Source organism: Dermacentor silvarum, chromosome 3 (assembly GCF_013339745.2).
Source record: "Dermacentor silvarum isolate Dsil-2018 chromosome 3, BIME_Dsil_1.4, whole genome shotgun sequence".
NCBI lineage: Eukaryota > Metazoa > Arthropoda > Arachnida > Ixodida > Ixodidae > Dermacentor > Dermacentor silvarum.
The window spans coordinates 167430517-167455295 of NC_051156.1; the positions used below are offsets into that span (position 1 = coordinate 167430517).

General features: G+C 44.4%; 2 protein-coding genes across 3 annotated transcripts; one reads left to right on the plus strand and one right to left on the minus strand.

Moving 5' to 3' along the window:
- Window positions 1–9870: 9870 nt before the first annotated feature.
- Window positions 9871–13369, plus strand: LOC119446014 (uncharacterized). 2 transcript variants are annotated; one of them, XM_049663819.1, is made up of 4 exons: window positions 9871–11120; window positions 11215–11391; window positions 11569–11671; window positions 11815–13369. In XM_049663819.1, the coding sequence occupies exons 1-4, from the start codon at window positions 10918–10920 to the stop codon at window positions 12937–12939; spliced, it is 1608 nt and encodes a 535-aa protein (XP_049519776.1). In that variant the 5' UTR covers window positions 9871–10917; the 3' UTR covers window positions 12940–13369. The 2 variants fall into 2 exon arrangements, with proteins under 2 accessions (XP_049519776.1, XP_049519777.1); XM_049663820.1 differs by having other exon boundaries at window positions 11569–13369.
- Window positions 13370–14134: 765 nt separating this feature from the next.
- Window positions 14135–23026, minus strand: LOC119446015 (uncharacterized). Its single transcript, XM_049663821.1, has 6 exons — window positions 22876–23026; window positions 19957–21872; window positions 19436–19847; window positions 18117–18250; window positions 17969–18033; window positions 14135–16688 (listed from the first exon to the last, which is right to left on the minus strand). The coding sequence occupies exons 2-6, from the start codon at window positions 20210–20212 to the stop codon at window positions 16383–16385; spliced, it is 1173 nt and encodes a 390-aa protein (XP_049519778.1). The 5' UTR covers window positions 20213–21872; window positions 22876–23026; the 3' UTR covers window positions 14135–16382.
- Between the last annotated feature and the right edge of the window lie 1753 nt (window positions 23027–24779).

A 24779-nucleotide genomic window follows, 5' to 3' on the forward strand; every position in this document is an offset into this window, starting at 1 on the left:
ATTTCTGTGACTTCTACTGCCATGATGTCACATAAAATGCGATTTCCTCGAAATTTGGCAATCGGCTTTCTTCCTCTGTCCAACCGAAAGAGAGCCACGAGATGTACAGCTGCAAGGGAAAAAGATTAGCACAAGTGACCGATCACCCGAGCAGATAAATTGCGGCACGCAACGCTGTTGTTCTCTGTCTATATATAGCACGCCGAAAACGCGAGTGACACATATTAATCATGTGGCACCTCGCAGGGCCGCTATTTTGTAGCTGTGCCTTTCCGATGCAAATGCCTTTTCGCTCTTATCGCGCTTTGTCAATGGTGAAAGAGACGGTCCGCTTGTGTTATCAACGGATCTGCCGGGCGAGAGCGGTGGATGATAATACTATTGTAGAATAAATCATAAGGTATCGCTACAAAATACCGGCCCAGATGCCAGTGTGCACGAGAAAAAGAAGGCCGCATACCGCAATTTCCTACTCTGGTTATCGGCCGCTTGTGCTAATCCTTTTTCCGTTCAGCTCTACTTGGCACTCAGCCCAAGCAAAGAGGATGACGTTTATTCCGCGTACCATCGTGTTTTTATCTTTTGATTATCACTTTTCTATATAAAGAAGAATTAACTTTATTGAAAAGGGTGGCTCAGTGGGTCTAAGCAGAGGTAAGGGTCAATGGCGGGGTTCACAATAAAAAAAATAACTTGACATTCATAACCTGCCGGTCAAGCCTGCCTCACGCACAAACTCCCATAAAGAGCTGATAGTTCACCGGGCATTATAAAATTGTTCCTCTTATTTTGTACTTTACAGGTGAGGAGATCAAAGAAGTATGCAGAAACTCCACTGGAGTTGTCTAAGTATGCGTAAGCATACCCCAAATTTTATGCGTAAGCATACCCCAGAAGTGTTGCGCTCGTGCGCAACACAACGCGGACGACCTCAACACCGAGGTCGAGAGTGTCGCAAGAGAGTAAGCTTGAAGGAACTACGTATTCCTCCTCGCTTCCGCCGGCCCCACTGCTATGCATGTTTCCGAGGGGAGCAGGAACTGCTTTGCAGCACTTTCTCCCAAGCATGAATCTACACTGGGCATTCATTGAGACAATGACGCCGTCACAATGCACACGTCGGTGTTGTCGCCTATTGTCGCCGAGCCAACAGCGACTCGCAACGGAGCTGCTCTCTTGGCCGATTGCGAAAGCCGATAATTCGAGTCAAACCAGCGCTGCCACTAAGAATTAAGGCAGGGGCGGAATCTTATAACGGTTCCGAATCGGAACCGGTTCGCCTCGCCGCTTTCGGCACTAAATAGGCACTCCCAAGACAGAGGTGGAAGACCGGGCGGAAGCGACCAATAAACGAGAGGGTGCCGCCTCTGAAGTGTACGTCATCATATGATGAGTTAATCGAGGAATTGCGAAATGTTTCTTCTTGCTCTATAAACATGAAATATTATTTAAATATTGTCCTGAATGTCTTTAAGTACCGTCGCGTGTTGACATATTCCTTTATTGTACATTAGGGAATATAATATTACCATTCGTTTAACTGTTCGTCGCCAGGTGGTAGTCCACAGGCGTTAAAAATTGTAACCACTCGAATCAAAGGAACTAGCCACATCAGCATCAGTTGTGCGGAAATTTTCAAAGTTGGTTCTTTATTCTAAAATGTCGAGCAGCCATCGGACGGTTCAATTTGACTGACGTTAATGACGCCGAAAATCCTCATCTGTGAGCTCTAAAAACGCGTCTAGCACCTCCACTCGTTGACGGTTCCGCGTGAGAGCAATCCGAAACAAAGAATGAGGGGCGCCGCCATGTTTTCAAGTGTGTGTAGTCGAACCTTAGAGATAATCAACGCGCGCGCGCACCGCCCGCGAGTCTCCGAGGCGGCACGGCACGGCCCGCGCGCGCGGCCAAGGTCGCAAGCAAACAGCCAAGCCACAGCAACGGAACCCAGAGTGGACTATTTTTCGCCGTTTCAACTCGTGGCCGACGACGGGTTGGCTTTGAAAATGATTGACAGATGCATGACGTGTTCAAAATTTGCGGTACCACCCCACATTCTGTGACGGCCGCTGACGCAACCACAATTCTGACCAATCAAGTGAGGGCAAGCGAAAGGTTCACATTCGGAACCGTTCGCAAGATTCCGCCCCAGCTGTCCAGGGTGAACAGAATGTCGCCAAGCCTGGTAGCGACCCTCGAGCCCTGGAAAGATGGCGGTCTCACCAACAATACCAGGAATCTGGGACATCGCCGAACAGCGCCTCTAGCGGCCGCCTCTGAAAACATGCGCATTTTCTATGGGAGAGCGTCGTTTTTCCCAAATAACTAATCATAGAAGCCATCTTTCAAAATATTACCGTGGAAATAGGCTCTAGGAGCTTAGCCCGACATCTCATGCAAGCGGTACCATTACTTACGACAGAAAACCCGTTCCAAATTGCGGGCGAAGTTCGAAGTATGGGAGTCTATGGAAAAGGCCAAATTTTGGAGGCTTTTTTGGCCAGTAAAAAGCATTTTGCGATGAGCCTATTGCATCGATCGACGTATTATTGGGGATTTATCAACTTCAACGACTCGGCTTTCAGCTAGTTGCAGCAGCAACTCTTGAAATGGCAAAAAAGTCGTTCCAAAATCGCAGTTTTCATAACAAGGTCACAGAATTTATTGTGGTACGTATATAAACCTAGTTTTTGCCTCCGGTATCACTCAAACCGATAGCCGAGCGTTCTGCGCGACCACCGATTAGGATCGCTGATACCACGATTGGCAGTTCGCAGGTTCGAAGCCAGCGGCGCTGCTATTTTTTTTTATCCCTTTGTCGCTGCTTAGTTTGGCCGTTTCCCTCCAGATGGCATATTCCGAAACGCAGGTCATTCATTTAGTTGCGGTTCTTGTTTCGTTTCTTTCTACTGTACCAACGTCTTCCTAAAAAAAATAGCTGGCTGGTTTCGTGAACATGTGAACGTGCTTCCAAACTTCTTTTGCACTTTAGGTGTAATGTATTTTAGACAATAAACCCAACTTTGTGTTTCCAAAGTTCATTTCTTTCTCAAGGCAATCATTTATGAAGACATTACTAAGAAATATTTTTGCCAATTCAGCTATGTCATGGAAAAGCGTGTTTGTGCGACTTTTGTTCAGCCTGAAACGTACCACAAAAATAAATAGCTTCCCGTGAGGGCAATTAAAAGACGCAGAAGTAGAAAACTTGGCTGCAGCCCCAGACGTAGTATTCTTACAAAGGAATACAGAAGCTATTTGACTGAATATATTTGCATTATATCAAAGAAGAATTTTTGCGTACCGGATCTTCGGTGCAAATGAAGGCTGTCCGAATTATTTCACAAGCTTTTTTGCTTAGTACACACCAATACCTCGAAACATAAACATTCTATCCTCAATATGCAGCGCACGTGTCTTATCATTTGAACCATTCCCATATACCTTCACGAAATTCCTGAAATACTAAAGGTCTTCATATCCTTTTACCACGACGCAGAGGAGTATTGGGAATAATGCGAAAAGACACCGGGGCGTGTTAATGTAGTTTGTCGTGTAAAAATAGAGAACTATTCCAATCACAGACCACACCCTTTTTGAGTTATGCTCACAAAGCGTTGCAAGAAGACATTTTTTTCGGCTAGAATCACCAAAGTTACTATGGCATTCTGCTGTTCTGTTCTTAACTCTATTGCTGAATCAGATCGCAGCACCATGATATAATTACTGGTACAATTCTTCAGTAATTCTGTAAGAATTTTCTCCTACGCTAAATTTAACGTGTTTGGACGATTGAAGAAACATGAGAAAGGACCGTGAGGCTTGCAGAAATGTTCCCTTATTAGAATCGTTTATCACCCATATCGGTACGGTGGTATTGTCATGATGACTCCAGCGTCCACGGACACCATTTATCACTTTACTGCCTGTAAAAAAAATACAAAAGTGTCGTTCCTTGTGCGTGAGTAGCACAATCGCAGCTGATCCTTTCATATGGGCCCACTAAGCTACACCTTCCCTTTTCTGCCATGGTGCCACAAGAGATGTCAATTTCACCCTTGAATTTCTCCCTTTCAGTTTGCTACAAAGTATAGGGACGTACACAAGACGAACAGGCGAAGTTTTGAAGTAGTCCTGAGATTTTAGTAAAATTTCGTAGGCAATGTTATTATCCTTTATTTTTTTACATATTTATTACACCTGATTGGTGATAATAATGACGTGCTACATAATAGTTCAGTTCTTCTACTTAATAAGTCATGTCTGAGTCTGCTGTCCTGAAAATTAACCAGGTGTAAGCACTGCATGACGTTGGCTGGAAGGCCATTCATTAAAAAAAATTGTGTGCAGAATAAAGAAAATGCAGGTGTTCAATCGCACAGTCGCCGCCAAAAGTTTACGCGGCCGAGGTTCTGCGAATAAGTTTATTTTCAAGGCAGCTACCCCGCAGCCAGTAAAACTATGCAAAACTTTTGTTTTGTTTACTCTAGACCAGTATACGCTGTAAATCCGAATACTACGATGCGTGACTAAGGCGTAGAAATATAAATATTTTTCACCTTCCGGGATACGAAAGCTTGTGACGCTGACTATACGTTCTGAAGGCGAGGTTGCTTTTTAGCTTATTTGTGATGACAAGCGCCGAGCTCTTGGTGATGTGATATTGGAGCGTACAATTGTAGAACTTGTGCAAGCTCAGGCGACGTCACGACGCAAACCTAGCGATAGAAGCTCAGAAGGAGGAATAAACATTTATTGTAGAGCCAGCACTTTATGATGGCCGGGCATAACCCTCCCATGAGGGGACGTCGAGGGCTTGCCTCGCCGCCGCCTCACGGGCGTGCTGGGTCGCCCAGGTTTGGTCGTCGAGGGCGGAGCTCCGCAGAGCCTCACGCAACCTCGACGAGGGGGTCGTGGTGTTAATGTATGTGCACAGTGCTGGGCACTCCCACAGCACATGCGGAAGCGTAGCCGGGTGAGTGCCACAGCAGCGACAGTTGGGTGTACTGTAGACTTCAGGGAATATAAGGTGGAGGCGGGCGAGTGAAGGGTACGTATTTGTTTGTAGCAGACGCAGGGTGGTAGCCTGCGCCCAGCTGAATTTGGGGTGAGGTGGGGGGAAAGATCGGCACAGCATGCGTTTAGTTTATTAACACTGATGATAGATGAATAGTCAGAGTAAATGAATGTTACTGTCTAATTCTGGACAGACTCGAGTGTAATGCATACGTTCTAGATCACTGTAGGTTCCATACTTATTTCATACTACGCATTCCTATTCGAATTTTGGGCTGTCTTAAGCCTACCGAGTGTCAAGTAATCAAAATAGGTAGGAAATTGCTTCTTGGGATGCAGCCGAGGCCATGGTAGATGTGATTAGTAATGCGCTATATGTGAGTAGGCTGACTGGGATTATTACATGAAGTGCGCCAACGTACCTACGTAAAGCCGTGGTGGAAATTATGGAGCCCTTTATTGTAAATATATTGAAGTCGTCTGAGAGTGTCTCTGGTAAAAAGTTATAAGTTTATTAATATGAGGACTGATTAGCCTTCTGTTAAGCTGTTAGGAAAAATGCCATCTATTGTGGTTAAAATTACAACGTTATCAGCGCTTCCAAAAGAAAGTGACTGTACAAGTCCATTTTTCTCGGGCGTTCATGTCACCTAGGTACCACCGCCTGACCCAAGACCTTTATGTTTTAAAATCTGCCCCGATGACGTAAGTTACGTTGCGGAAAAAAATAAATACCCTTTCTAAAGAATGAACCATAACAGCTTCCCGACAAAGCGCAGTACGTTGCCACAAGTCGTCATTTGTGATAACGATAAGAGCAACAGCCCGTCGTTAAAAATGACTTGTCACTCCCCGGTTTTTCTTTTTTGCTCAAGGACGCAACTAACCCGCACAAGGGTAATCCCTCCCTTCGCATGATGCTTGCGACCTTTCTGGTTCTGGACAAGCGCTATATTTGTGTATATTTCAGGCGCTTGGCATCGAAAGGCTTAAACCTTTAAACAGCGAAAAGCTGTCACAGTCGCTTCGGTAGCTGCACGGAAAGCGCGGACAATCAGCCTACTTTCAGCACACGCGCTCTCAACCAAGACATATTTGCGAGAAAGGGGCTCCTATATTACCCATAGCGAGAAATGTATCCACAAATTGCACCTCATTATCCCGATGTGTTTATGAGCCACACTCTGCGGCCTGTATTCCGTGTTATGACAAAAAATATATTTTGTGCAGTGTCAGTAGCCTAAACATAAAACAGGAAATTGAAGTCATCACATCAACTATCATATATCATAAATTTAAAGAAATAAAACTGAAACTGTACTTCATAATACTCGCACTGCAAACTTTTATGCATGTGATTCATTTCAATTTCCTATCTGTTCCAGGGTAGAAATATGCTGTTCAGTTGGTAAACACAGATTATTTTGCAAAATTTGCTAAGAATTTTTGCCTCCAACATATGTTCCTATTGGTCATGCACATTTCTATCTATCAAATATATGGTCGAAACATCACAAAGTCGAATTGTGAATCATTTAAAAGTTAAACTAGCTTCTCCACATAGGGGAAATGTAATAATACACAATCATTTGGTTGCATAAACTTCCTGGCTATAGGCATGTAATGAAAAGCTCAAATGTATTACACGGCTTTGTCTTTTCGCAGCAATTTCATTCACTGCATTTATAAAGCAATGTACGTTTTTTTTTTATTTTAGCGCGTGAGTCCAAAAACACATAGCAACTTATTTACCAAAGCGATATAAGTTTCAAAAGCTTGTTAATTAGGTTGTCATTTGAGCAAATAAAACGAGAGACTTTCATGCACAGACAAAATAAGCGGCTAAGAGGAACAACTGACTAGTTATTTCAGAAGAATAACTGAGTTTAGCTACGTAGTGTTACACTATGTAGCTTTAAATAATGCGCATATTTTATACATCGCCGGATAGGGGTCATTGGAGATCGCTGGGCGAGGCCTTCGTCCTGCCATGGACATAAATATAGTCTGATGATGATGATGAAACATTGCCGGAGGTGAGCACCTCTCATCCAAGAAACATTTTTCACAGTTTAATAATTTATTTATTTGCGCCGTCAGCACTCGAAGGCATTACGGAAGGAAGTGGGTTGAGCAGGCTAAACAAATAATGCAATGATTAAAAAGTAAGTTTCTAATCATATATTTTAGCTGGTGGTACATGGAAAAAAGTTCAGTGCGCACGACGAAGGCAGCTTTACAATTATACCATATTACCTGACCTTACAAAGAATTTAAAAGGAACATAGTAAGTAATTAACAAATTCAGATTACACAACGTACGGTAGTTGATGTTGCATGAAACTTGCGTTTGTTTGTACAACTTATGATTTATTTGGGGAAGCGATACCATTCAAGGGCTGTGCGAGGCCAGAAAAAGCCGAAGGAAGTTAATGTGACTAAATCTGATACGTATTTCGTACAGCTGATCAATACGATGCCATATATATGGTGACGGAGATACAGTCGTACGCGGATATATCAAGCCAACTTATAACGAATTATTCTGTATGTCGAACAGCTGTAAAATCCCCTTGAAAATTCCATGCAAATGTATCGGGCTGGTGCACGCGTATAAAGAACCCTCGTTCACCAGCACATTCGATATATCGAACCCGGCGCCACGCAGAAGACCTCATAGTGCACTCCTTTGTACACTTTGAGGTATTCTGGCACCTGGAGGTGGAGAAGAGATAGTGCAGTCAGTTGAGCCCCGTCAGGCTGTTCAGCTAGCCCTCATACTACCTCGGACGTCAACATTCCTTCTATCCGATTTTGGAGGCGTCGTCGTGTGGGTTGAGTGCCTATTCACGAGTTTATTTTCCGCAAGCGATGGCCGCTACAAGTGTAAAGAATCAGCTTGGACTTTTCAATGAAGTTGAAAGTGAACCAGCATTTTTTTTTTTTGCGGGTAAATAAAGTGTTCTTGCTTTTTTCCCCCATGTTGCGTGCAGTAAGTTAGCGGCTCTCAGATGCACTAACCGGTAAGCCACCGCTTACCTGAAGGCCTATTATTTTATATACCGAATTACCTATATAACGAACTTCTTGTGATCCCCTTCAGATTCGATATATCCGGGTTCGACTGTATCAGTTTACGGGTTACAAATTCAATTTTAGCTTTATTTGGGGTTAGAGTAGCTATTCGATCACAAGTTGAACATATAAAACGAGTGGAGTAAATTTGAGTTCTATTGAGGTAATAAATACAAGGGAATTTCACACATTGGACGTATACTCAAATTTTGTTCCTATTAGTGTTTTCTATAGTAACATGAGAGAGGATGGTGGCATTATAAGTGTACAGGAGCCAATAACCCAACGTTCGATCCGCAGTGTTACTAATGTCGATATGCCGGGTAAGATTAGCGGTACCCAGCTAGCACAAAAGCGATAGAAAACTGCTTCCATACCGATTCGCCAAGACTAAATGAACGTCTGAAAGACGCACTAAAAAATCCGTGCAGTCCGTTTAGAAGGTGATAAACGGTCGTATATCGTTGCTAATGTCCGGCGGATATGACTATTGCAAGAAGTTCTAGAATCCTGCTTAAAGTAGTTTCGAAAAATCCTGTCTTGAAATGGGATTTTGTAAGACCATTAGAAGCATTTAAAAAATACAGATTGAATCCTGCTACAATCAGGATTTTGACATCCGTTTTTTTTCACCCTCCCCTCTAGCGCCCCCCTCGTCTCCCTTTCCTTCCCTCTCCCCATGCCCCTGCGGCGTTTCGCCGGCCGGCGGCATGCAGGTTTGCGCTTGTGCAATACACGAAACACATACAGCAATAACATTTTTTATTGCAAAAAGTAAACACGACTAGACAAGCTAGCAATCAACATTAAATATGAGTGCCTCCGGGTAACGTCCATTACAGGTATCGACCTTGATAAACCTGGTTTCGAACAGGCTGCTCGGCTGTAGCTCCTTAATTCAGCAGGTCTTCTTACTGCAAAAACATTAGGCATGTGTAAAACGTATATTAATTGAAGCACACTTTTCTTAGTGAACGTATAGTTTTTCAATGCATTGGCAATAAGCACTGCAATATATCTTGGCAATGGGCAGCACTACAATATATTGGTCCAAGCACACAGTTTTCGAGCATTCCACCTTTATTAACATGGTTCTAACATTAACCGATCACAAGTGAAATTCCCTTGTGTTGCCTTGAAGACATACTTTACATCTAACGGAAGGTGTTGCATGTACAATCGCCAACCAGTGTAAGTGTCGGCTATTTTGCTAGCTTTCAGGAGGCTGTTGTCTTGACTAGTTGGCGACTGGTAGATGACAGCAGCCTCCTAAACACGTGCGAAGTAGGTGCCAATTAGCATTCAAAGAAAGGAATAGATAATGCATTTCTGATAATGTTGTACGAGAAAAGAGGTAAGTGTGGCTCTGCAAAGGCACAGCTTCAGTGTGACAGCATTGTTACACCACCGCAATTTTATTTGCCACAGATGACATAGCCAACTCAGAAATGGCGCAGGCTTGAGCATATACCTAAACACCAGTCTATCAAACACATCGCATACTTCAAGTTGAGCAAATATATTGCGATTCCTTAAAAAATAAAAGACAGCAGACGAGTGCAACCTTGAGTAACAGCGACTATTTGCAGCACGGCTGCTTCAAGCATATACAGTAAGAACTTCAGTTGCTTGTAATTAAACCATTAAAATGTTGCACGCCTATGACTTGCCTGTTTGAAAACCTCCACACAATAACATTGCCAAGCACTTGTAAAGAATTTTTTTTTTACAAAAACAGTGAGTCATCCACACACAAGGTGGGAACATAAGCCGTAATTTTCCACCCAGTTTCACTAACTTTGACCTTGGTGACATTTATAGTTACACAATGGGTTAAAGGTTAAGCTCGTGCAGTTTATAAATCAAGTATGATCTAGAGTGTTTGCATATGCAATTTATTGCTTACACCGAAATGAGCCCACACACTAAAACCCACACATGGCGCGCGGCGACGATTTCATCGCCGTTGCACTTTATACGGAATATCACGGCGGCGACGACGGCGGCAAAAATGCGCTTGGAGTGCCCATATAATTTCTATCGCAATAAAAGAAAAAGAACCGCGGCGTAAATTTCTCTCTCTCAAATGGCAAGGTCGCCGTTACGTCGTCGCGCCGTAACACGCGTGTTCGAGTCGATGTCTCAAAGCTGCGGCTGCGACGCAGAGGGAAGCAACGACGGAGGTCCAGTCCGGCCAACGAAACTGCTCACAACCGGCCAACGCTCGCTTCAACGGCAGGAAAAGAAAGGGAGAGGGTTAAGCTGGCGCCGGGACGGTGGCGGGCGCGCACGGAGACAGTCGAAGGTGGGGAGCTACGAGGCAGTTGAGAGGGAGAGTGAGGGGAGCCACCGAAGCGACGGGGTCACCTCTGCTGAAGCCAAATCCGCTTCCCTGACGCCCTCCTCCCTCACCTTCGACGTGTCCGCGCGCGTCCGGCGCCGCCGTGCTGGCGCCGCCCGCTCCCTACAGCATCGTTTTCTGCGGCCAACGAGCGTTGGCCGACGTGGGCAGTCTCGTGGCCCCTACTCGCCATCTGCTTGCGCGCCGTGATATATGGGGGCCTTGCGCTGGAGTTTGAGGTATAGTAGCGGCGCCTGGCGGCGGCGAAAAACGTCATCTGGGTAGTACCAGCTTGCGTAGTACTGAGCCGTGGCTGTGGCGAAGCGCGTTTCGAGACCGAGTTTTGCGTCGATTCGCACTTTTTTTCGGCCCTGTTTCGAGTGCGAAAAGGTTTGTCACTTCTCACAGACCACGCCGACCACGCTGCAAGCTGGTCGCAGCCTATAGTTTAACGAAAACGGACTCTCCGTGTGCCGCGGGACGTAATGCTGGAAGCAGAAGACATCGGCGACGCCGATTCGGAGAGACCTAGCTCCACCTCGAAAAAGCGTCACCGTCGTTACTGCTGCGTCGTGGGCTGCCATGAACAAGAAGGCCTGAATCCCAACATCAGATTCTACCGTTTTCCTTCAAGGCCTCACGAAGCGGAGCGTCGGGCGCGCTGGATAACTGCAGTTCGTCGCGCTGGGTAAGCGAAACTTCGCGCCATGCTGACTGCGTCGCCTGTCTTGAAGCTTGCTTAATTATCTGCGTTGCTAAAATTCGGTCTTTTGCACCTACAGTCTCGACGGCAAACCGTGGGAACCAACGCCGAACACCAGGATATGCAGTCGCCACTTTGTGGGCAACGAGAAAAGCAATTCGGTCAGTCACCCCGCGTATGTGCCTACAGTCTTCCCCGCGGTCTACAACAGGCCTCTTCCGCCTGACTCTTCAAGTCACATGGAACGGTTTCAAAGGTGAGTGGGCCATTTTTTTATTACCATGTGGATGGGAGCGTCGGCTGCTACTGACGTTGTGCTCTGTACAACTTTCGGTGTGACGCTTCTCGGTGACCCTGTTTTTCGTCTGCTGCGGTTAGGCGTCACATTTCAGAACTTCAATGGATTTTTTTTCTGGTCTTTCCAAACGTTTAGGTGGCAGAAAAGGGACCTGAAGCCGAGTTCCTGCGCTTCTGGGAGCAACGTACCAGATATACAAACTGCATCTGAGGAAACCTTCGAGGCGAGAAGCGAAAATGTAAGCTGAAAATTTTTCTCCGCAGAACTACTCGCCTTGGTGGTGTATAATTATGGCGTTTCTGAACGTTATTACTTCCTTCACATTACAAACCTGTAGCTATTAATGTCTTTACATTTTCGCACCTTTTATTTACCGTGCAGCCATCAACTCACACTGAGCAACAGAAGCCTGCAGAGTGTTCAGACTACACTGGAGCTCTTGCTGACCAGACAACAGCAGACATACATGGAGGTTTTCCCCCTGCATCAACTCGTGATGATGAAGGCTGCCCCAGTCCTATGAAAGAGGATTTGACTTCCGCAGGTACCTTGCGACTTGAAACATCAGCCCAAACTGATGACCAGCAGATGATTACACGCGCGGTTGGACCGCACACAAGGGCTTGCTACTTTGCTGGATATGAAAGTATTGTAAGTGCCCCTGATGCACTACGAAGTTTGTGTGGGGTGGACAGCAATGCGTTTTCTTTATTGCTTAGTCTTTTGCCAGCTGTCAGGGAAAGAACAACCGATGTAACGCTTGAAAACAAACTTCTCATGTTTCTCATGAAAATGAAACTAGGAGTATCTTTTGCGGCCATTGGTGTCATGTTTGGGGTGCATGAGAGCACTGCCTGCCGTATATTTTATTCAGTTCTGAACACATTGGCAGAAATAACCAAAGATTGGATTTATAAGCCCCCTATTGAAGATATAAAACTTTCACAGCCTGAATGCTTCAAGAAAAATTATCCAGAGTGCACTTTGATCATTGACTGCACTGAAATTAGAACCGAAACACCATCCGAAGTCAGGCAGCAGCATATGCTGTTTTCTTCATACAAGAGTTGCTACACACTAAAATTTTTAGTTGGAATTATCCCAAATGGAATGATTGTTTTTGCATCTGAGCCTTTCGGCGGACGGTGCTCTGATACACAAATCACTCTTGATTCTGGTTTTCTTCACATCGTTGAACCAGGTGACATGATCTTGGCTGACAAAGGTTTCCCTGGTATCCGTACAGAGCTTGCTCACAAAGGAGTAGTCATGATCATGCCACCCTTTTCAGCTGGAAGTGGCATTCCATTTTCTCCTGAAGAAATGGAGCAAACCTATAGCATTGCATCTGTGCGCGTTCATGTTGAAAGGGTGATTCAAAGAATTAAGCAATACGGCATCCTGAAACATCACATCCCAATTTCACTAGTTTCGTCTATGAAGGAGGTTTTCCGTATGTGCTGTGTTTTGGCAAATCTTCAACCTCATATAATTGCAATGACATGAGCACAATGACAAGAATGTGCCCTTTTAATTTGGAGTTCACTAGGTGTGGTCTGTTTCCCTGGATGCATCAATCTATGAGACTTACAAGCTGCTCATATGCTGTGAAAGACGCTGTTGTGGAGGGCTGTGGATAAATTTTGACCATCTGTGGTTCTTTAATCTGCACTGATACTAAACCTCAGATGGGTTTTCTTGCATTTTGTCTGCATTAAAATGTACTCACTGCAACAGGGTGCACTGCAACAGGGTGCAACAGGGTCCCAAGGTCTTCCAAATGGAAAAAGATGCCTGAAGAGATAGTGTCCACATTATCTATAATGATGCATATTCTTTCCTTGCCATCATATTTATGTGTACATGTATGGTGGTGTTCTTGTTGTAATATTCTTTTTTTTTCACTTGCGGTAGTATTCTGCATGTTTTTTTTTTTCTACCTCGCCACTCAATTCCAGACAATGGCACTGTGGGTATTATGGTAGATAAATAAATAAGCTGTGTGCATGCGGGAAGGTATGGCACATTAGTGTGCAGCACCGCATCAACTTTGTTTTCACACTTGTCCTGGCCCAAGTTCATCAGATCAAAAAAGAAAAAAAAAACTAGCAGGATTGTTCTAACTCTGTAAATCAATGTTTTCTCATGAGTTGATGCAATGGAAATTGTTTATTTACAGGGAATTAAGCGGTATGGGTGTGAGGGGGGGAGTTAGGAGACAGCCTGGGCTACCATAGTGCTCTTGACAGATTGTATCTCATATCTTTCGAGGGGTTTAAACAAATTATCATGCATCTAGTTGTAGAGCTGCTCTCAAATAATGGTCACCTCTGTGCAGATTTAGTGGCAGGTGACAGTGGTGATTGTAATATAGTGAACTCATCAGTATTTGTATTCTCCACAAAAGAGCGCATGTGATGTCACTGTGTTGAGAATTCTTTGCATGGCGTGTTGCAGTGACATGTGCGACATCAGAGCTTCATCATCAGAGATTATAGCATGCATTCTAGCGTAACAAGCATCAAGATAGCACTGACACTCCCGCTCTTAGAAAAACGTCGAACTATTTCGCTACTTTGCTTATTGCACAAAATAGTTCACAGTGAACATTCGTTTTCCTTAACCTTAGCTCGTCCATTCCGTTCATCAAGATGTCTGCATAATGAACATAGCTTAGTTTTGGCAAAACTAATGTGTTTAATTCATCCGCCCTGACAAAATAGCTAATATTGTTAATCCCGTGATTTTTAGACAAGAGTTAAGTGCACATTTTAAATGTTGATTTCGAATTCATTTTGCGAATATGTCATGTGAACGTGTTTTAAATTGAATTACCTGTATATTTACAAATTTCTTACTCCAGCCTGAATTGTATAAATTGGAAATGATCTTTATCGCTCACTATTGTATAAGTTCTATTTTGGCGAGTTCATGTATAAGAAGATTTTTGCTCCTTTTCATTGTTTAAGCTTTTGTAAGCCCCCTCACGCAATACTCCACCTCGGAGCCTGTGAGGACCTTGAATAAATACGGGCCAGTGGGCTGTTATATGTGTTACCATGACATGAGGTTGCATTTTGTTGAATCATTGTGTCGGGTGGTCTGTGCTCCGACACTGTTGTCATTGTGAAAGTGAGTAAAGACTTAAAAAAAGCCTACACTTCAAAACTGCAGGCATTGCATCTGTCTTGTAAGCCAGCTCCTGTATATGCACTGGCTCTCTGCAAAGCATGACCCAACAGACTGGCAGCAGTGAACATGGTGAAGTTGAGCATCTAATAAAAAAGTTTATTTGAAAGCTTTGGCATATCTCTGCAACTCTTAGTGATGCAAAACAATAAATATCATAGCACAAATATTTCTCACTTACATATGCACTCGTATAAATACTTGGCCCTTTCACTGCACAGCACATTGTTTCAACGCTAGAGAAGCCAAGTTAAGGTCTGTACAAACTTCATCTCACAAGTGGTTAGCAGTGTCTTGGAAGCTACATGTGTGAGGTGACTGCTTGCACGAGTGTACTCGAATCACACACTCCTACCCGCCGTGGTTGCTCAGTGGCTATGGTGTTGGGCTGCTGAGCACGAGGTCGCGGCATCGAATCCCGGCCACGGTGGCTGCATTTCGATGGGGGTGAAATGCGAAAACACCCGTGTACTTAGATTTAGGTGCACGTTAAAGAACCCCAGGTGGTCCAAATTTCCGGAGTCCCCCACTACGGCGTGCCTCATAATCAGATCGTGGTTTTGGCACGTAAAACCCCATAATTTAATTTAATTAATTTAATCACACACTCCTGAGACAATATGGCAAGTCTGGAAGCTGTTGCCACGTGCTTTCAGTTCCCACTCCACTGCAAGCCACCTGTAATGTACGAGGGGAAATGAAAAAGTAAAGGGACTTTTGCCATTTCTCGCACTAGGGTTTGATAACACTGCTAGTATCCAGCACTGAATTCGTGTCATCTGCAACGCTTCTATGGAACGTGTCACTATTATTCCCGCGTTAGTCGTTAAGAGTGTAGCAGACCGCTAAACATGGCAGCTCCATTTTCGGAAAGTGTGTGCAAGGTGGGTCCCGAAAGAATTGTCAGCGCAGCATAAGGCACAAAGGTTGGACATCTCGTAAACATTTGGCTCGTTATCGTCGCGATGGAGATGGATTTTTACAGGGAATTGTTACTGTAGATGAAACTTGGTGCATCATCACGAACCGGAAAGTAAGGCCGCGAGCATGGTTTGGAAACACTCATCACCAGAAGTTAAGAAATTTAAACGTTAACCATCAGCTAACAAGATTATGCTAACACTATTCTGGGACATGGAAGGTGTGGTAGCCGTTCATGTCAGCCCAAGAGGCGTGAAAGTGTGAACAGTGAGAACTATTGTTATGTGTTGCGAACTAAAGAAACCTGCAATCAGATCAAAACGCCGTGGAAAACAGTGAAAAGGTGTCGTCCTGCAGCAAAATAATGCTCGGCCACATTCTGCCAAACGGACAGCCGAAACAATAAAGGAGTTGGGATTTAAATTGCTGGATCACCCGCCATACAGTCCAGACCTGGCTCCAAGCGATTTTCATATGCTGGGACCATTGACGGGAGCGCTCAGGGGAAGAATATTTGCAATCGATGCAGGAATCATTGATGCAATGCAAAATTGGTTGCAGGTGCAACCAAAAAACTTTTTTTTCCCGACGGAATCAAAAAGCTTGTGAAACGTTGCGCAAACTGCGTTCAAGTGCAGGGATGTTATGTAGAAAAATAATGTATGTTTCAGTTTCCTATCATTAGATTAAATGTGCCTTTTCTCAAAAGTTCCCTAACTTTTTGACTTCCCCTCGTAATTACATGCAGCAAAGAACCTTAAACAAGGTGCTTAATATAGAAATTAAAATAAAAATGTTCGAGCCTGGGAATTGCCTCTGACAAAAAGTGCTCATCACGCTCAACAACAATTGTGACAGTTTGCTTGGAGCTGTAAACAAAAAAAAAAACACTGTGTTGTGTTTGTTACATACATTGTAACTTGCATTTGTGTGTAATACTGATGGCGCTTGTTCACTGCCAAGCGTCCATCTCTGTACACAATGTACTTGATGAAGCTTGATTCCTTGGTGTGGTCGATAAGTACATCGTCTTTCCTGGAGTACGGGCACTTAATTTCCAGCAGAGTTGTCTCGTCTCCATACTTGAAAAGTCCGTCAGGGCTGGCACACAGCCATGGTTGCTTCAAGTGCACAATGAGACCGACCTGCAGTCATATTGGTTGAGAGTGCAGTTGCGCAGATTAGGCCACATTCCAAGTCGTTAATATATGACTGATATGAAGGGGTTTCAGTCTGCACTTCCCTTACAAAATGTTGACAATTTATTATACGTTGAGCAAGGGCATTATGTTGTTTCATCTCTAAATGAAGAAAGGTCATAAAACCTTCCGACTTCAGATTGCAGTCCTACTTTTCACACTATATAGATATGTAGCATCACTGCATTTGGTAGTTCTGCAAAAAAGTGACCCACTACTCATCTTTTACAGTGTAAGTGCTATACAGGCAACATATAATTAAGTTTATTGCCAGATATGATGGTAGCAGGCACATTAGTTTGGCAGTGGTTACTTGCTTTAAATGTTAGCATCTTTTATTTGATTACTTTCTTGCTGCTGTACAGGGTGTTCAAAATTAAGCATTACGTAATTTTTAGAAATCGCCTGTGGCAGGTAGCATAATTCTTATCGTTGAGCTAGGTTATTCAATGAGGCGGGCATTAGTAGCACGAGAAATCGAAACACCTATTCAACTAATTAACTTCTTAGTTAATTACATTACGACACATATTGTAATCTACGAATTGTAGCCGGTGAGTTTGTCAGGCGTATCCACTTGGAATGAATTTCCACAATGACACCAGTTTGGAGATATGCAGCATCAAACTTGTCGCAAAAGTGCATTGTTGTTCCACTTACTTTTTTTACCAAAATGCTGTTTCATACATTGAAGCACAAAAGTAACTGGAACACCCATGTATTTAGTCCCACACGTTAGGAAATAATATCTCGAAACTGGTGTCATCCTGGAGATTCATTTCAAGGGGATGCGTCTTGGAAACTCACCGGCTACAATTCGTAAATAGCAATATGTGTTTCGTAAAGTAATTAAAAAGTTCATTAGTCAATTTTCGTTAATTATTTCAATATGTGTTTCGATTTCTCGTGCTAATGTCCACCTCTTCGAATAACCCAGCTCAACTATGAGAATTATGCTACCTGCCACAAGCGATTTTTAAAAATTCCGTAAAGCTTAATTTTGAACACCCTTTAGAATCATGAGTTTAGCTTTCATGCAGTTGCCGACTTTCAAGCAGAAGAAAAGCTTCTTTCTGATGTAGCACTTCTCACTGTTACAGCATAAATATGTACCGCCTAAAAAAAAGAGACTCACATATGTACCCAACTGAAAATCTGCGGTGGTCATTGCAACATCCATGCCAATTTTTCCAGCATTACAGACCTTCATGCTGCTCACCACATACCTGCAAGACAGGCCCTCCTATTTTCTGCTCAAACTGTTCCCTGGCTACAGCTTCCGTCTTTCGCCCTAAGGAAATGAAGGAATTAACAATGTTTTGTGCACTGGTGTAAAATTAGCTCATTAGAGTTTGCATGCTGCCTTCAGTTTACCGTGCATAACGGCCTTCCCAAAGAAGGGCTTCCTGTGTTTAATCCGTTCGCCAAGAGAGTCCAATGGTAGCTTTCTGGCGACAACTGCATGGGCGATTGAACTTGACAGCCGGATTGCGCGTTCATTGTGCCACCTGCGGAAATAACCATAAAATACCGTATTTACTCGCGTAATGAACACATCCCCAAATTGGACGCGAAAAATCTGAATTTTTTTTCCCTCGCGTAATTAACGCACCCCCAACTTTGCTACTGTGCAGTACCACGATCGAACGGCCGTGCCATAGTTTTTTTGGAGACTAGGATATTTTACTGTCGCACATGTGTTTAAAGCAAGCGCGCTTAATCGCGATGCCCGCGTCCATGGCAAAGCCATGATCACTGGCGGTAAGCATGCGGTAGGCTGCGCATATCACGGTCGCCTGGTACCTGAAGGAAGCAGCGACCGCGATAACGCTCAACCTGCTCTTGCCGGATGCTTGCCACCAGTGCCGGCGCAAAGGCACCGCGCAGGCTCGAGAAAGAAAGAAAAACGGCAACTGGCCCTCCGCAAGTAACGGACTCTACTCCGACTTAATTAAAGGAGAGAGCGCGCGCGTGCGCAATGCGCGGCAGGTCGCGGCGCTTGGGAGAGGAGGAGCGTAGTCTGTTGCTCGTTTTTCTACCTTTGGTTTCGCTGTGTGCCATAAGCTCAAAATCGAGTTATTCGCCTGCTGTAGGACAGAGAGCTTATCTGCTCACAAAACGGAAACGCTGATCAGATACCAGTAAACTTTGGCATGCCGATGAGCAGGACGGTAGAGCAAAGAGACGCACACAGCGTGCGTGTCAAAACAGTTGCCGAAAAGCAGCGCTTCAAAGGGATGCTTGCGATAACTGCAGACGGCCGGAAGCGGCTGCGAGGTCGAACTGTTAAGGAACCACAAAGTGTATGAAGCGGCCAGCAACTTGGACGACGGTTTGGTCGTTTCGATGCGTGGTTAAGCGCAATAAAATGTTGTTACGGTTTGCAAATACCTTACGTCTATTTTTACTACGAAGATAAGTTATCTAATGCATTTTTCATATAATTACCGTCTTAGCTCTTAATTTGTGCTGTTTCGAAAAAGTTACCATGAAATTTACGCCGTATAATAAACGCCCCCCCCCCCCCTAACTTAATTTGTTTCGATTTTTTTGGGGAAAAAGCTAGTGCGTTAATTATGCAAGCATATACGTTAATTTTCTATTTTCTGCCTATTTGTGTATTCTAATTATCTTTAAAAATCCTACAATGCAGTAAACTCATAAACATTGAATTGATATCGCAGCTTATTTACCTTTTGCAGCCAGCCTGCAGGACTGTACCTACAGCAATCTCCTCCGCATCCTCCCGTGAGCACAGCACTTTAGAAAAAAAAAACTTGCTTTCTTTTATGGTCATTTGCGTGGTCAGGTTGCATCGTGAGATGGTCAGCACTGTAGGTGTCTGAGAGGTAGCTGTCATTACACTGTACACAGGCATGTCTGCCTCCCATGTTATCATTTCTCGTAGACGTGACAAGTGCGAATTTTGCAAAACTGTTTCTTCACTGAATGAAAGCCGCCTGATCTCATCTTTTTGTGAGGCACTCATTGAAGCTAATTTCTGAATATCATTGTGAGGACAGGCTATTTCAGAAAAATGCTCATGAGCGTATGACGGGGGAACCTGGTCGGGACATGTGCCTCCGATGAATATCTTCTTCGGACCTGCGACATGATAGTTGCAATGTCAACAGACAGCATATGATAACTAGTATGTGCAGGCATAAACTTCACATATAAAAGAAGCCCTGCAAGGACGAATGGTAAAACTTACGACCGAAGAGCTCTTCGATAGATTCTCTGGCATCTATATTCGGCTTTTGTGAAGGGCGTCCCCAGGTTTGTGGAACCTCTGTACATGATGCCGGCTGGAACTCATTCACCCAGAGCACCACAGCAGCAGCATGCTTGCATTTGCCCAGGCCAGCCTTACATGTGCATTTGCTTGCGATAATGAGACGCTGAGGCGAAAGCTGAAATGCATATATGCAGTGAACAGCCGCATGTGGATGCGTAGAATGAGAATTCATGCTTTCTACAACACAAATTGCCTAGTACCTCCTTACATAGGCAGCTGTGCCACACAAGCAGCAAAGCAGCGAAAAGTGTACCGTGGCAAGCACCAAGAAGTTCGGAATTCACAACACAGCAAGCAGCAAAAAGTGAGAGATGTATAGCATAATTCACAGATCATGTCAAGGGAATGCGCAACACAGCAAGCAGTGAAAAGAGAGATGCATAGCATAATTTACAGACAATGTCTAGGGAATGCACAACACAGCAAGTAGCAAAAATGAGAGATTCGGTGTATAATTCAGGTCAAGTCCAATATCTCACTTAATTCAGATAATCACTATATATTAAATGGCAGACCGACATTGCAGCAGGCAAGGCTGGTGATTCACGATGCGAGACCCGGCCACAGCGACAATTAACAATTCAACCGGTGCGAAGTGGTGAAGTGACCAGGTGTGTGCAAATGACCACAAATGTTCGGGCTGATTCGGTGATAATTCGCTACCCCACTACGAGCAGCACAGGTTAGAGAGTTGAATGTGCTCATCCTTGACCTCAAGCCAATACGTCAACGCAGCGCATCAAGGCAGTATTGATTACAGCACATCGATGTTCGAGCGCTGTCATTAAAAGCTACAACAAGCGAGCAGCGCCCGAGCTCGCGCTGCAGCGCGATTTGCACGTACGTTACTGCGAGCTCATATGCATTGCATCAGTCATTTATCAGTTGCTAAAGGGACAGATGGCCACTACTACAGCGCAGGCATAATTACTTGTCTAGCGGCATGCAGTCAACAAAGATTGCAGGAGGCCCGCCGTTTCGCGGCATGCTGAAAGACCGCTGCCGTCGCAGCGCGTAGGATCGTGCGTTCGAGCAGTTCGTACATCGCGGCATGCTGAAAGACCGCTGCCGTCGCGGCGCGTACCGTCGTGCGCTCGAACAGTTCCGTACACATGATGTCTGCTTATCGCTGCTGTGAATTCATTTATAGCAAGCATTTCCTCGCGTTTGTGCGCCTGAATCTAGCAGCGTGCAAACCTTACCTGAAGTTCAACTTCGTACGTGACTCGCTTCACTTGCGATTGACACCGCGCTGAAACTTCGCCGCTTATTTCTTGAACGGCGTACACGTATTTGGCGTTGCATAATTTCTTGCCTTTACGCAGCGTGCCACCCCTGAAAAAATCTTCGGCGCCCGATATTCGCTGCAAGCCGTGGTACAACACAACCGAAAGTGGCGGGTCCATATTGTAAATGTGCTTTCCGAAGCAGACGACCGAGCTTGGTACTACCCAGTTTCGGTTTGGGGGCGCTTTTTAGCACCATTTCTGCAGCGCCCCCTGGGCAAGGCAGAAGCCCCATAACGACTCCATTCGTACGTCGTGCTGTGGTGCAAGAATACTTCAGAAATAAGTCCTTCCTTTAATTCGAACAAACTTTCGGGCTCCTTCGAGTTCGAATTATCGAGATACGACTGTATATGTGTCACGCTGAAAATTTAATTCGTACGACTTTAATATGAAATAACAGTTACCTGGGTTCTTGGAGTTCAGGAGTTTCGTGGTGGCCCTTTGGGCGGCGGCGTTTTCGTCTGCCCCTTTCTGCACCTGTAGAGGGTACATGATCGGTGTCTTCACCCTCACGCACCTTCTCTCTTGCACGTAGGTATGTGCCTGCATAGTAAGTTACAAAAAAACCTCTTTATTGTTATGCTGATAAACTCGGAGTATCTATGTTTATAATGTAACAGCAGTGCCTATTACAACTGTATATTGGAATTTTTCTTTTTTTAACAGAATTTTACTGCACAGACTTGCAAAAAGAAAACGCCAGTGCGACCTCAAAATTTATTTGTTGCATGACTGAAGCCAAAAAATGTTAGGTATCCTAAAAAAAGATGCTGTAAATAACTACACTGTCGGATTATGTAACAAAAAACAAGGCAACAGTGCACTACATACAGGGTGTTTCATTTAACTTTAGCCAAACTTTAAAAATATGCAAGTGCCACGTACCAGGACAGAACCAAAGTAATGTTGGAGATACTCAGATTATTTTTTGCATCCCGCCTAGTTACATAATTTGTTCTAATTATTTAATTAACTACTCAATTACTATAGTTAGATGAAAAGTGTCAATGAGAAGATTGTAAAGCAACATGAGAAACCCCTGATACCGCTTTCTGTTTCTCAATATGAGCTACATAAAGTGTTTTTCCAAGTGTGAAAGATGCCTGCCAATACACGCAAACTGCCTCGAGCAGCCAGTCGTTCGGCAGTTTTGCGTGTATTCGCGGGCATCTTTCACGCTCGGAAAAACACACGAGTGATCTCGCACAAGAGCGTTGACGGAAGAATGCTGTGGCTACGCGAAGATCGTAGCACGTCTCATCATTCTGCGCCAAACGGGAATGTCATCGTCATCCTAACGATCAATGGTCAACGAAACGTCACAGAGGTAATTTTAGACAGCTTTGGCAAACCTGAATACACACACAATAAAAGAAACGTACACAGACGTAGACATGCCTCTTAAACAATATTAGAGATTCCAGTTAAAATCAAGGCGCTTTCATTGCAAAACTTCATTACCGCCTAAAACTTCCACCTAAAACTCCCGCCTGAAAACCGTAAATAATTAAACACGACAGGTGTCAAAGTGGCAGTGACTACTTACGTGAGCAAAGAAGATGTGGAAGGCAGTCTGGCGCTCCGCAGTTCATGAACGAATACGCGTCAGGAACTTAACGGCTGGTCCTGACAAAAATAACGGTGAATGTAACGGCGGGTTCGAAAGTTATACAATCTGGAGGGAAGCTGCGTGGAGAGCGCAGTCCGCTCGGCTGCTCAGACTGCGTCGGCGCAAGCGATGACGCCGATGAACCGTCGCGTACCGTCGCGCCCACGACCTACTGGAACTACAGACCTGCACAGATGTCCCGCTTCTATGGGAGCAGCTTGCGCCCACTTTCGTTCAACCGGTGGCCATAGGTGGCGCTTTTATAACCTGTTCGTCTGCTACTCGGCGGGTGGCTGGGCGGCGTTCGAATACATTTTCCTTCCTCCATGTTCGAATGTGTGCGCCTGCTCTTCTGTAGCGGGCTGCTAGCATATGTGACAATTACGAAGACAACACCTAGTGTGTAAAAATTGTTTAAGTGCACTCATTGTATTGGTATGTAATAACGCGTAAAATAGTACACGAATTCTTTCTAGGTTTGATATTATGCTGAAATTTCGCGCCGCTCCACACACAAAAAAAAAAAAAAAAAAAACTCACCGATGGAGTGATTGTTTACGTGTTTGTTCGGCCCGTCAAATATGCATCGCAAAGCTTTTATGAAATTGTGAAAACTGATGCTAGAGTCCTTGCTTTGTTCTGATTTACATGATGGCACACAGCAATATACCGCTATGTGATCGTTTACGTACGTTATCCCATCTGTAATTAACTCAAGCAAGCTGCATGTAGCTAAAGCTGAAGTTACATGCCTTCTGCAGTGTCTGCAGATTCACGCAGTTTGTGTGTGGTCTGCGTATACATATCGTCTGCGTGATTCTTTAAATGTCCTTGATTCTTTTAAATATCAACGTATCAAGTTCTCTATTATTGTATTTCTTTATTACTCCATTGTACTATATTTTATCCTATGAATCTTCTGGTAATCAGATTTTTTTTTTTTCCTCTACTGCGAAGGCAACGGGAGGAAATGTTATCGTCTGCCGGCTGTACTCGTTGTTTTCCTTTCTTGCACCGCTCTTCCTACTGTACCTCGTGATTGAAATGAGAAGCAATCATTCGCAAATTTTGTTTTCTTTTTTATTTTCGTGAAAAACGATCTGGGGCTGCCGAAATAGCGGCACGAGCGCTGGAACAGATCGCAGAAGCAGACGACAGCGAACAGGTTATAACTAGCGCCACTCTGCTCGTACGTTCTATCCCTAGCGGGAAAAGGGGTGAACTAGACCAGGCGTGCTGGAGCAGGGAGATCTGTGCAGGTCTGTAGTTCAGTAGGTCGTGGTCGCGCCACTCCTCGCTTTGTCAGGTAGCCGCTATGATACGTCGCGGCGCTGCATCCTCTTGCGACACACGCTGCTGTAATGCAGAAAAATACTCAGTGTGACTTCGTACTCGGTACCTGAAGCACAGAAATGCTAGCTAATTTAACTAAGAAAATACAAAATGCGGCTGCTACCATAATGCTAGCGCCACCTTACAAAGATAATTTGAAATAACAAAAGTCGAACTTTTTAATGCCTCATTCTTGGCACTTTGCGGTAGGTAGGTAGGTTCCTAACTCGCTTTATAATACAAAAAAGGGATGTGCAACCTATAATGGAATCGAACCTCTGCCGTGGGGCACAGCAGCCGGTTCTCTAGCAACTAGACTACGGTGTCTTTTTCTTCCTTTCGGTCTAAGTCAAAAGGTTAACCAAACAGACAAAACGAAAACTGCGAATTTTATAGTTTGAACCGTCAGTCCAACTTGGCTGACATTGTCATTTAAAATTCTCTGAGCGTTGTCAAGGGATCTACCCTCGACAGCCACTCAGGAACACCGCAATCATGCGTTCTAAATT

Excerpts from the sequence above, each read along its gene's own strand:
- LOC119446014 (XM_049663819.1), top strand. The coding sequence starts at position 10,918 with ATGCTGGAAGCAGAAGACATCGGCGACGCCGATTCGGAGAGACCTAGC. Across the intron at positions 11,121-11,214 it reads ACTGCAGTTCGTCGCGCTGG|TCTCGACGGCAAACCGTGGG; the intron begins GTAAGCGAAACT and ends TTGCACCTACAG. Across the intron at positions 11,392-11,568 it reads CACATGGAACGGTTTCAAAG|GTGGCAGAAAAGGGACCTGA; the intron begins GTGAGTGGGCCA and ends CCAAACGTTTAG.
- LOC119446015 (XM_049663821.1), bottom strand. The coding sequence starts at position 20,212 with ATGAATTCTCATTCTACGCATCCACATGCGGCTGTTCACTGCATATAT. Across the intron at positions 19,848-19,956 it reads TATCGAAGAGCTCTTCGGTC|GTCCGAAGAAGATATTCATC; the intron begins GTAAGTTTTACC and ends ATCATGTCGCAG. Across the intron at positions 16,689-17,968 it reads TAGGAGGGCCTGTCTTGCAG|GTCGGTCTCATTGTGCACTT; the intron begins GTATGTGGTGAG and ends ATATGACTGCAG.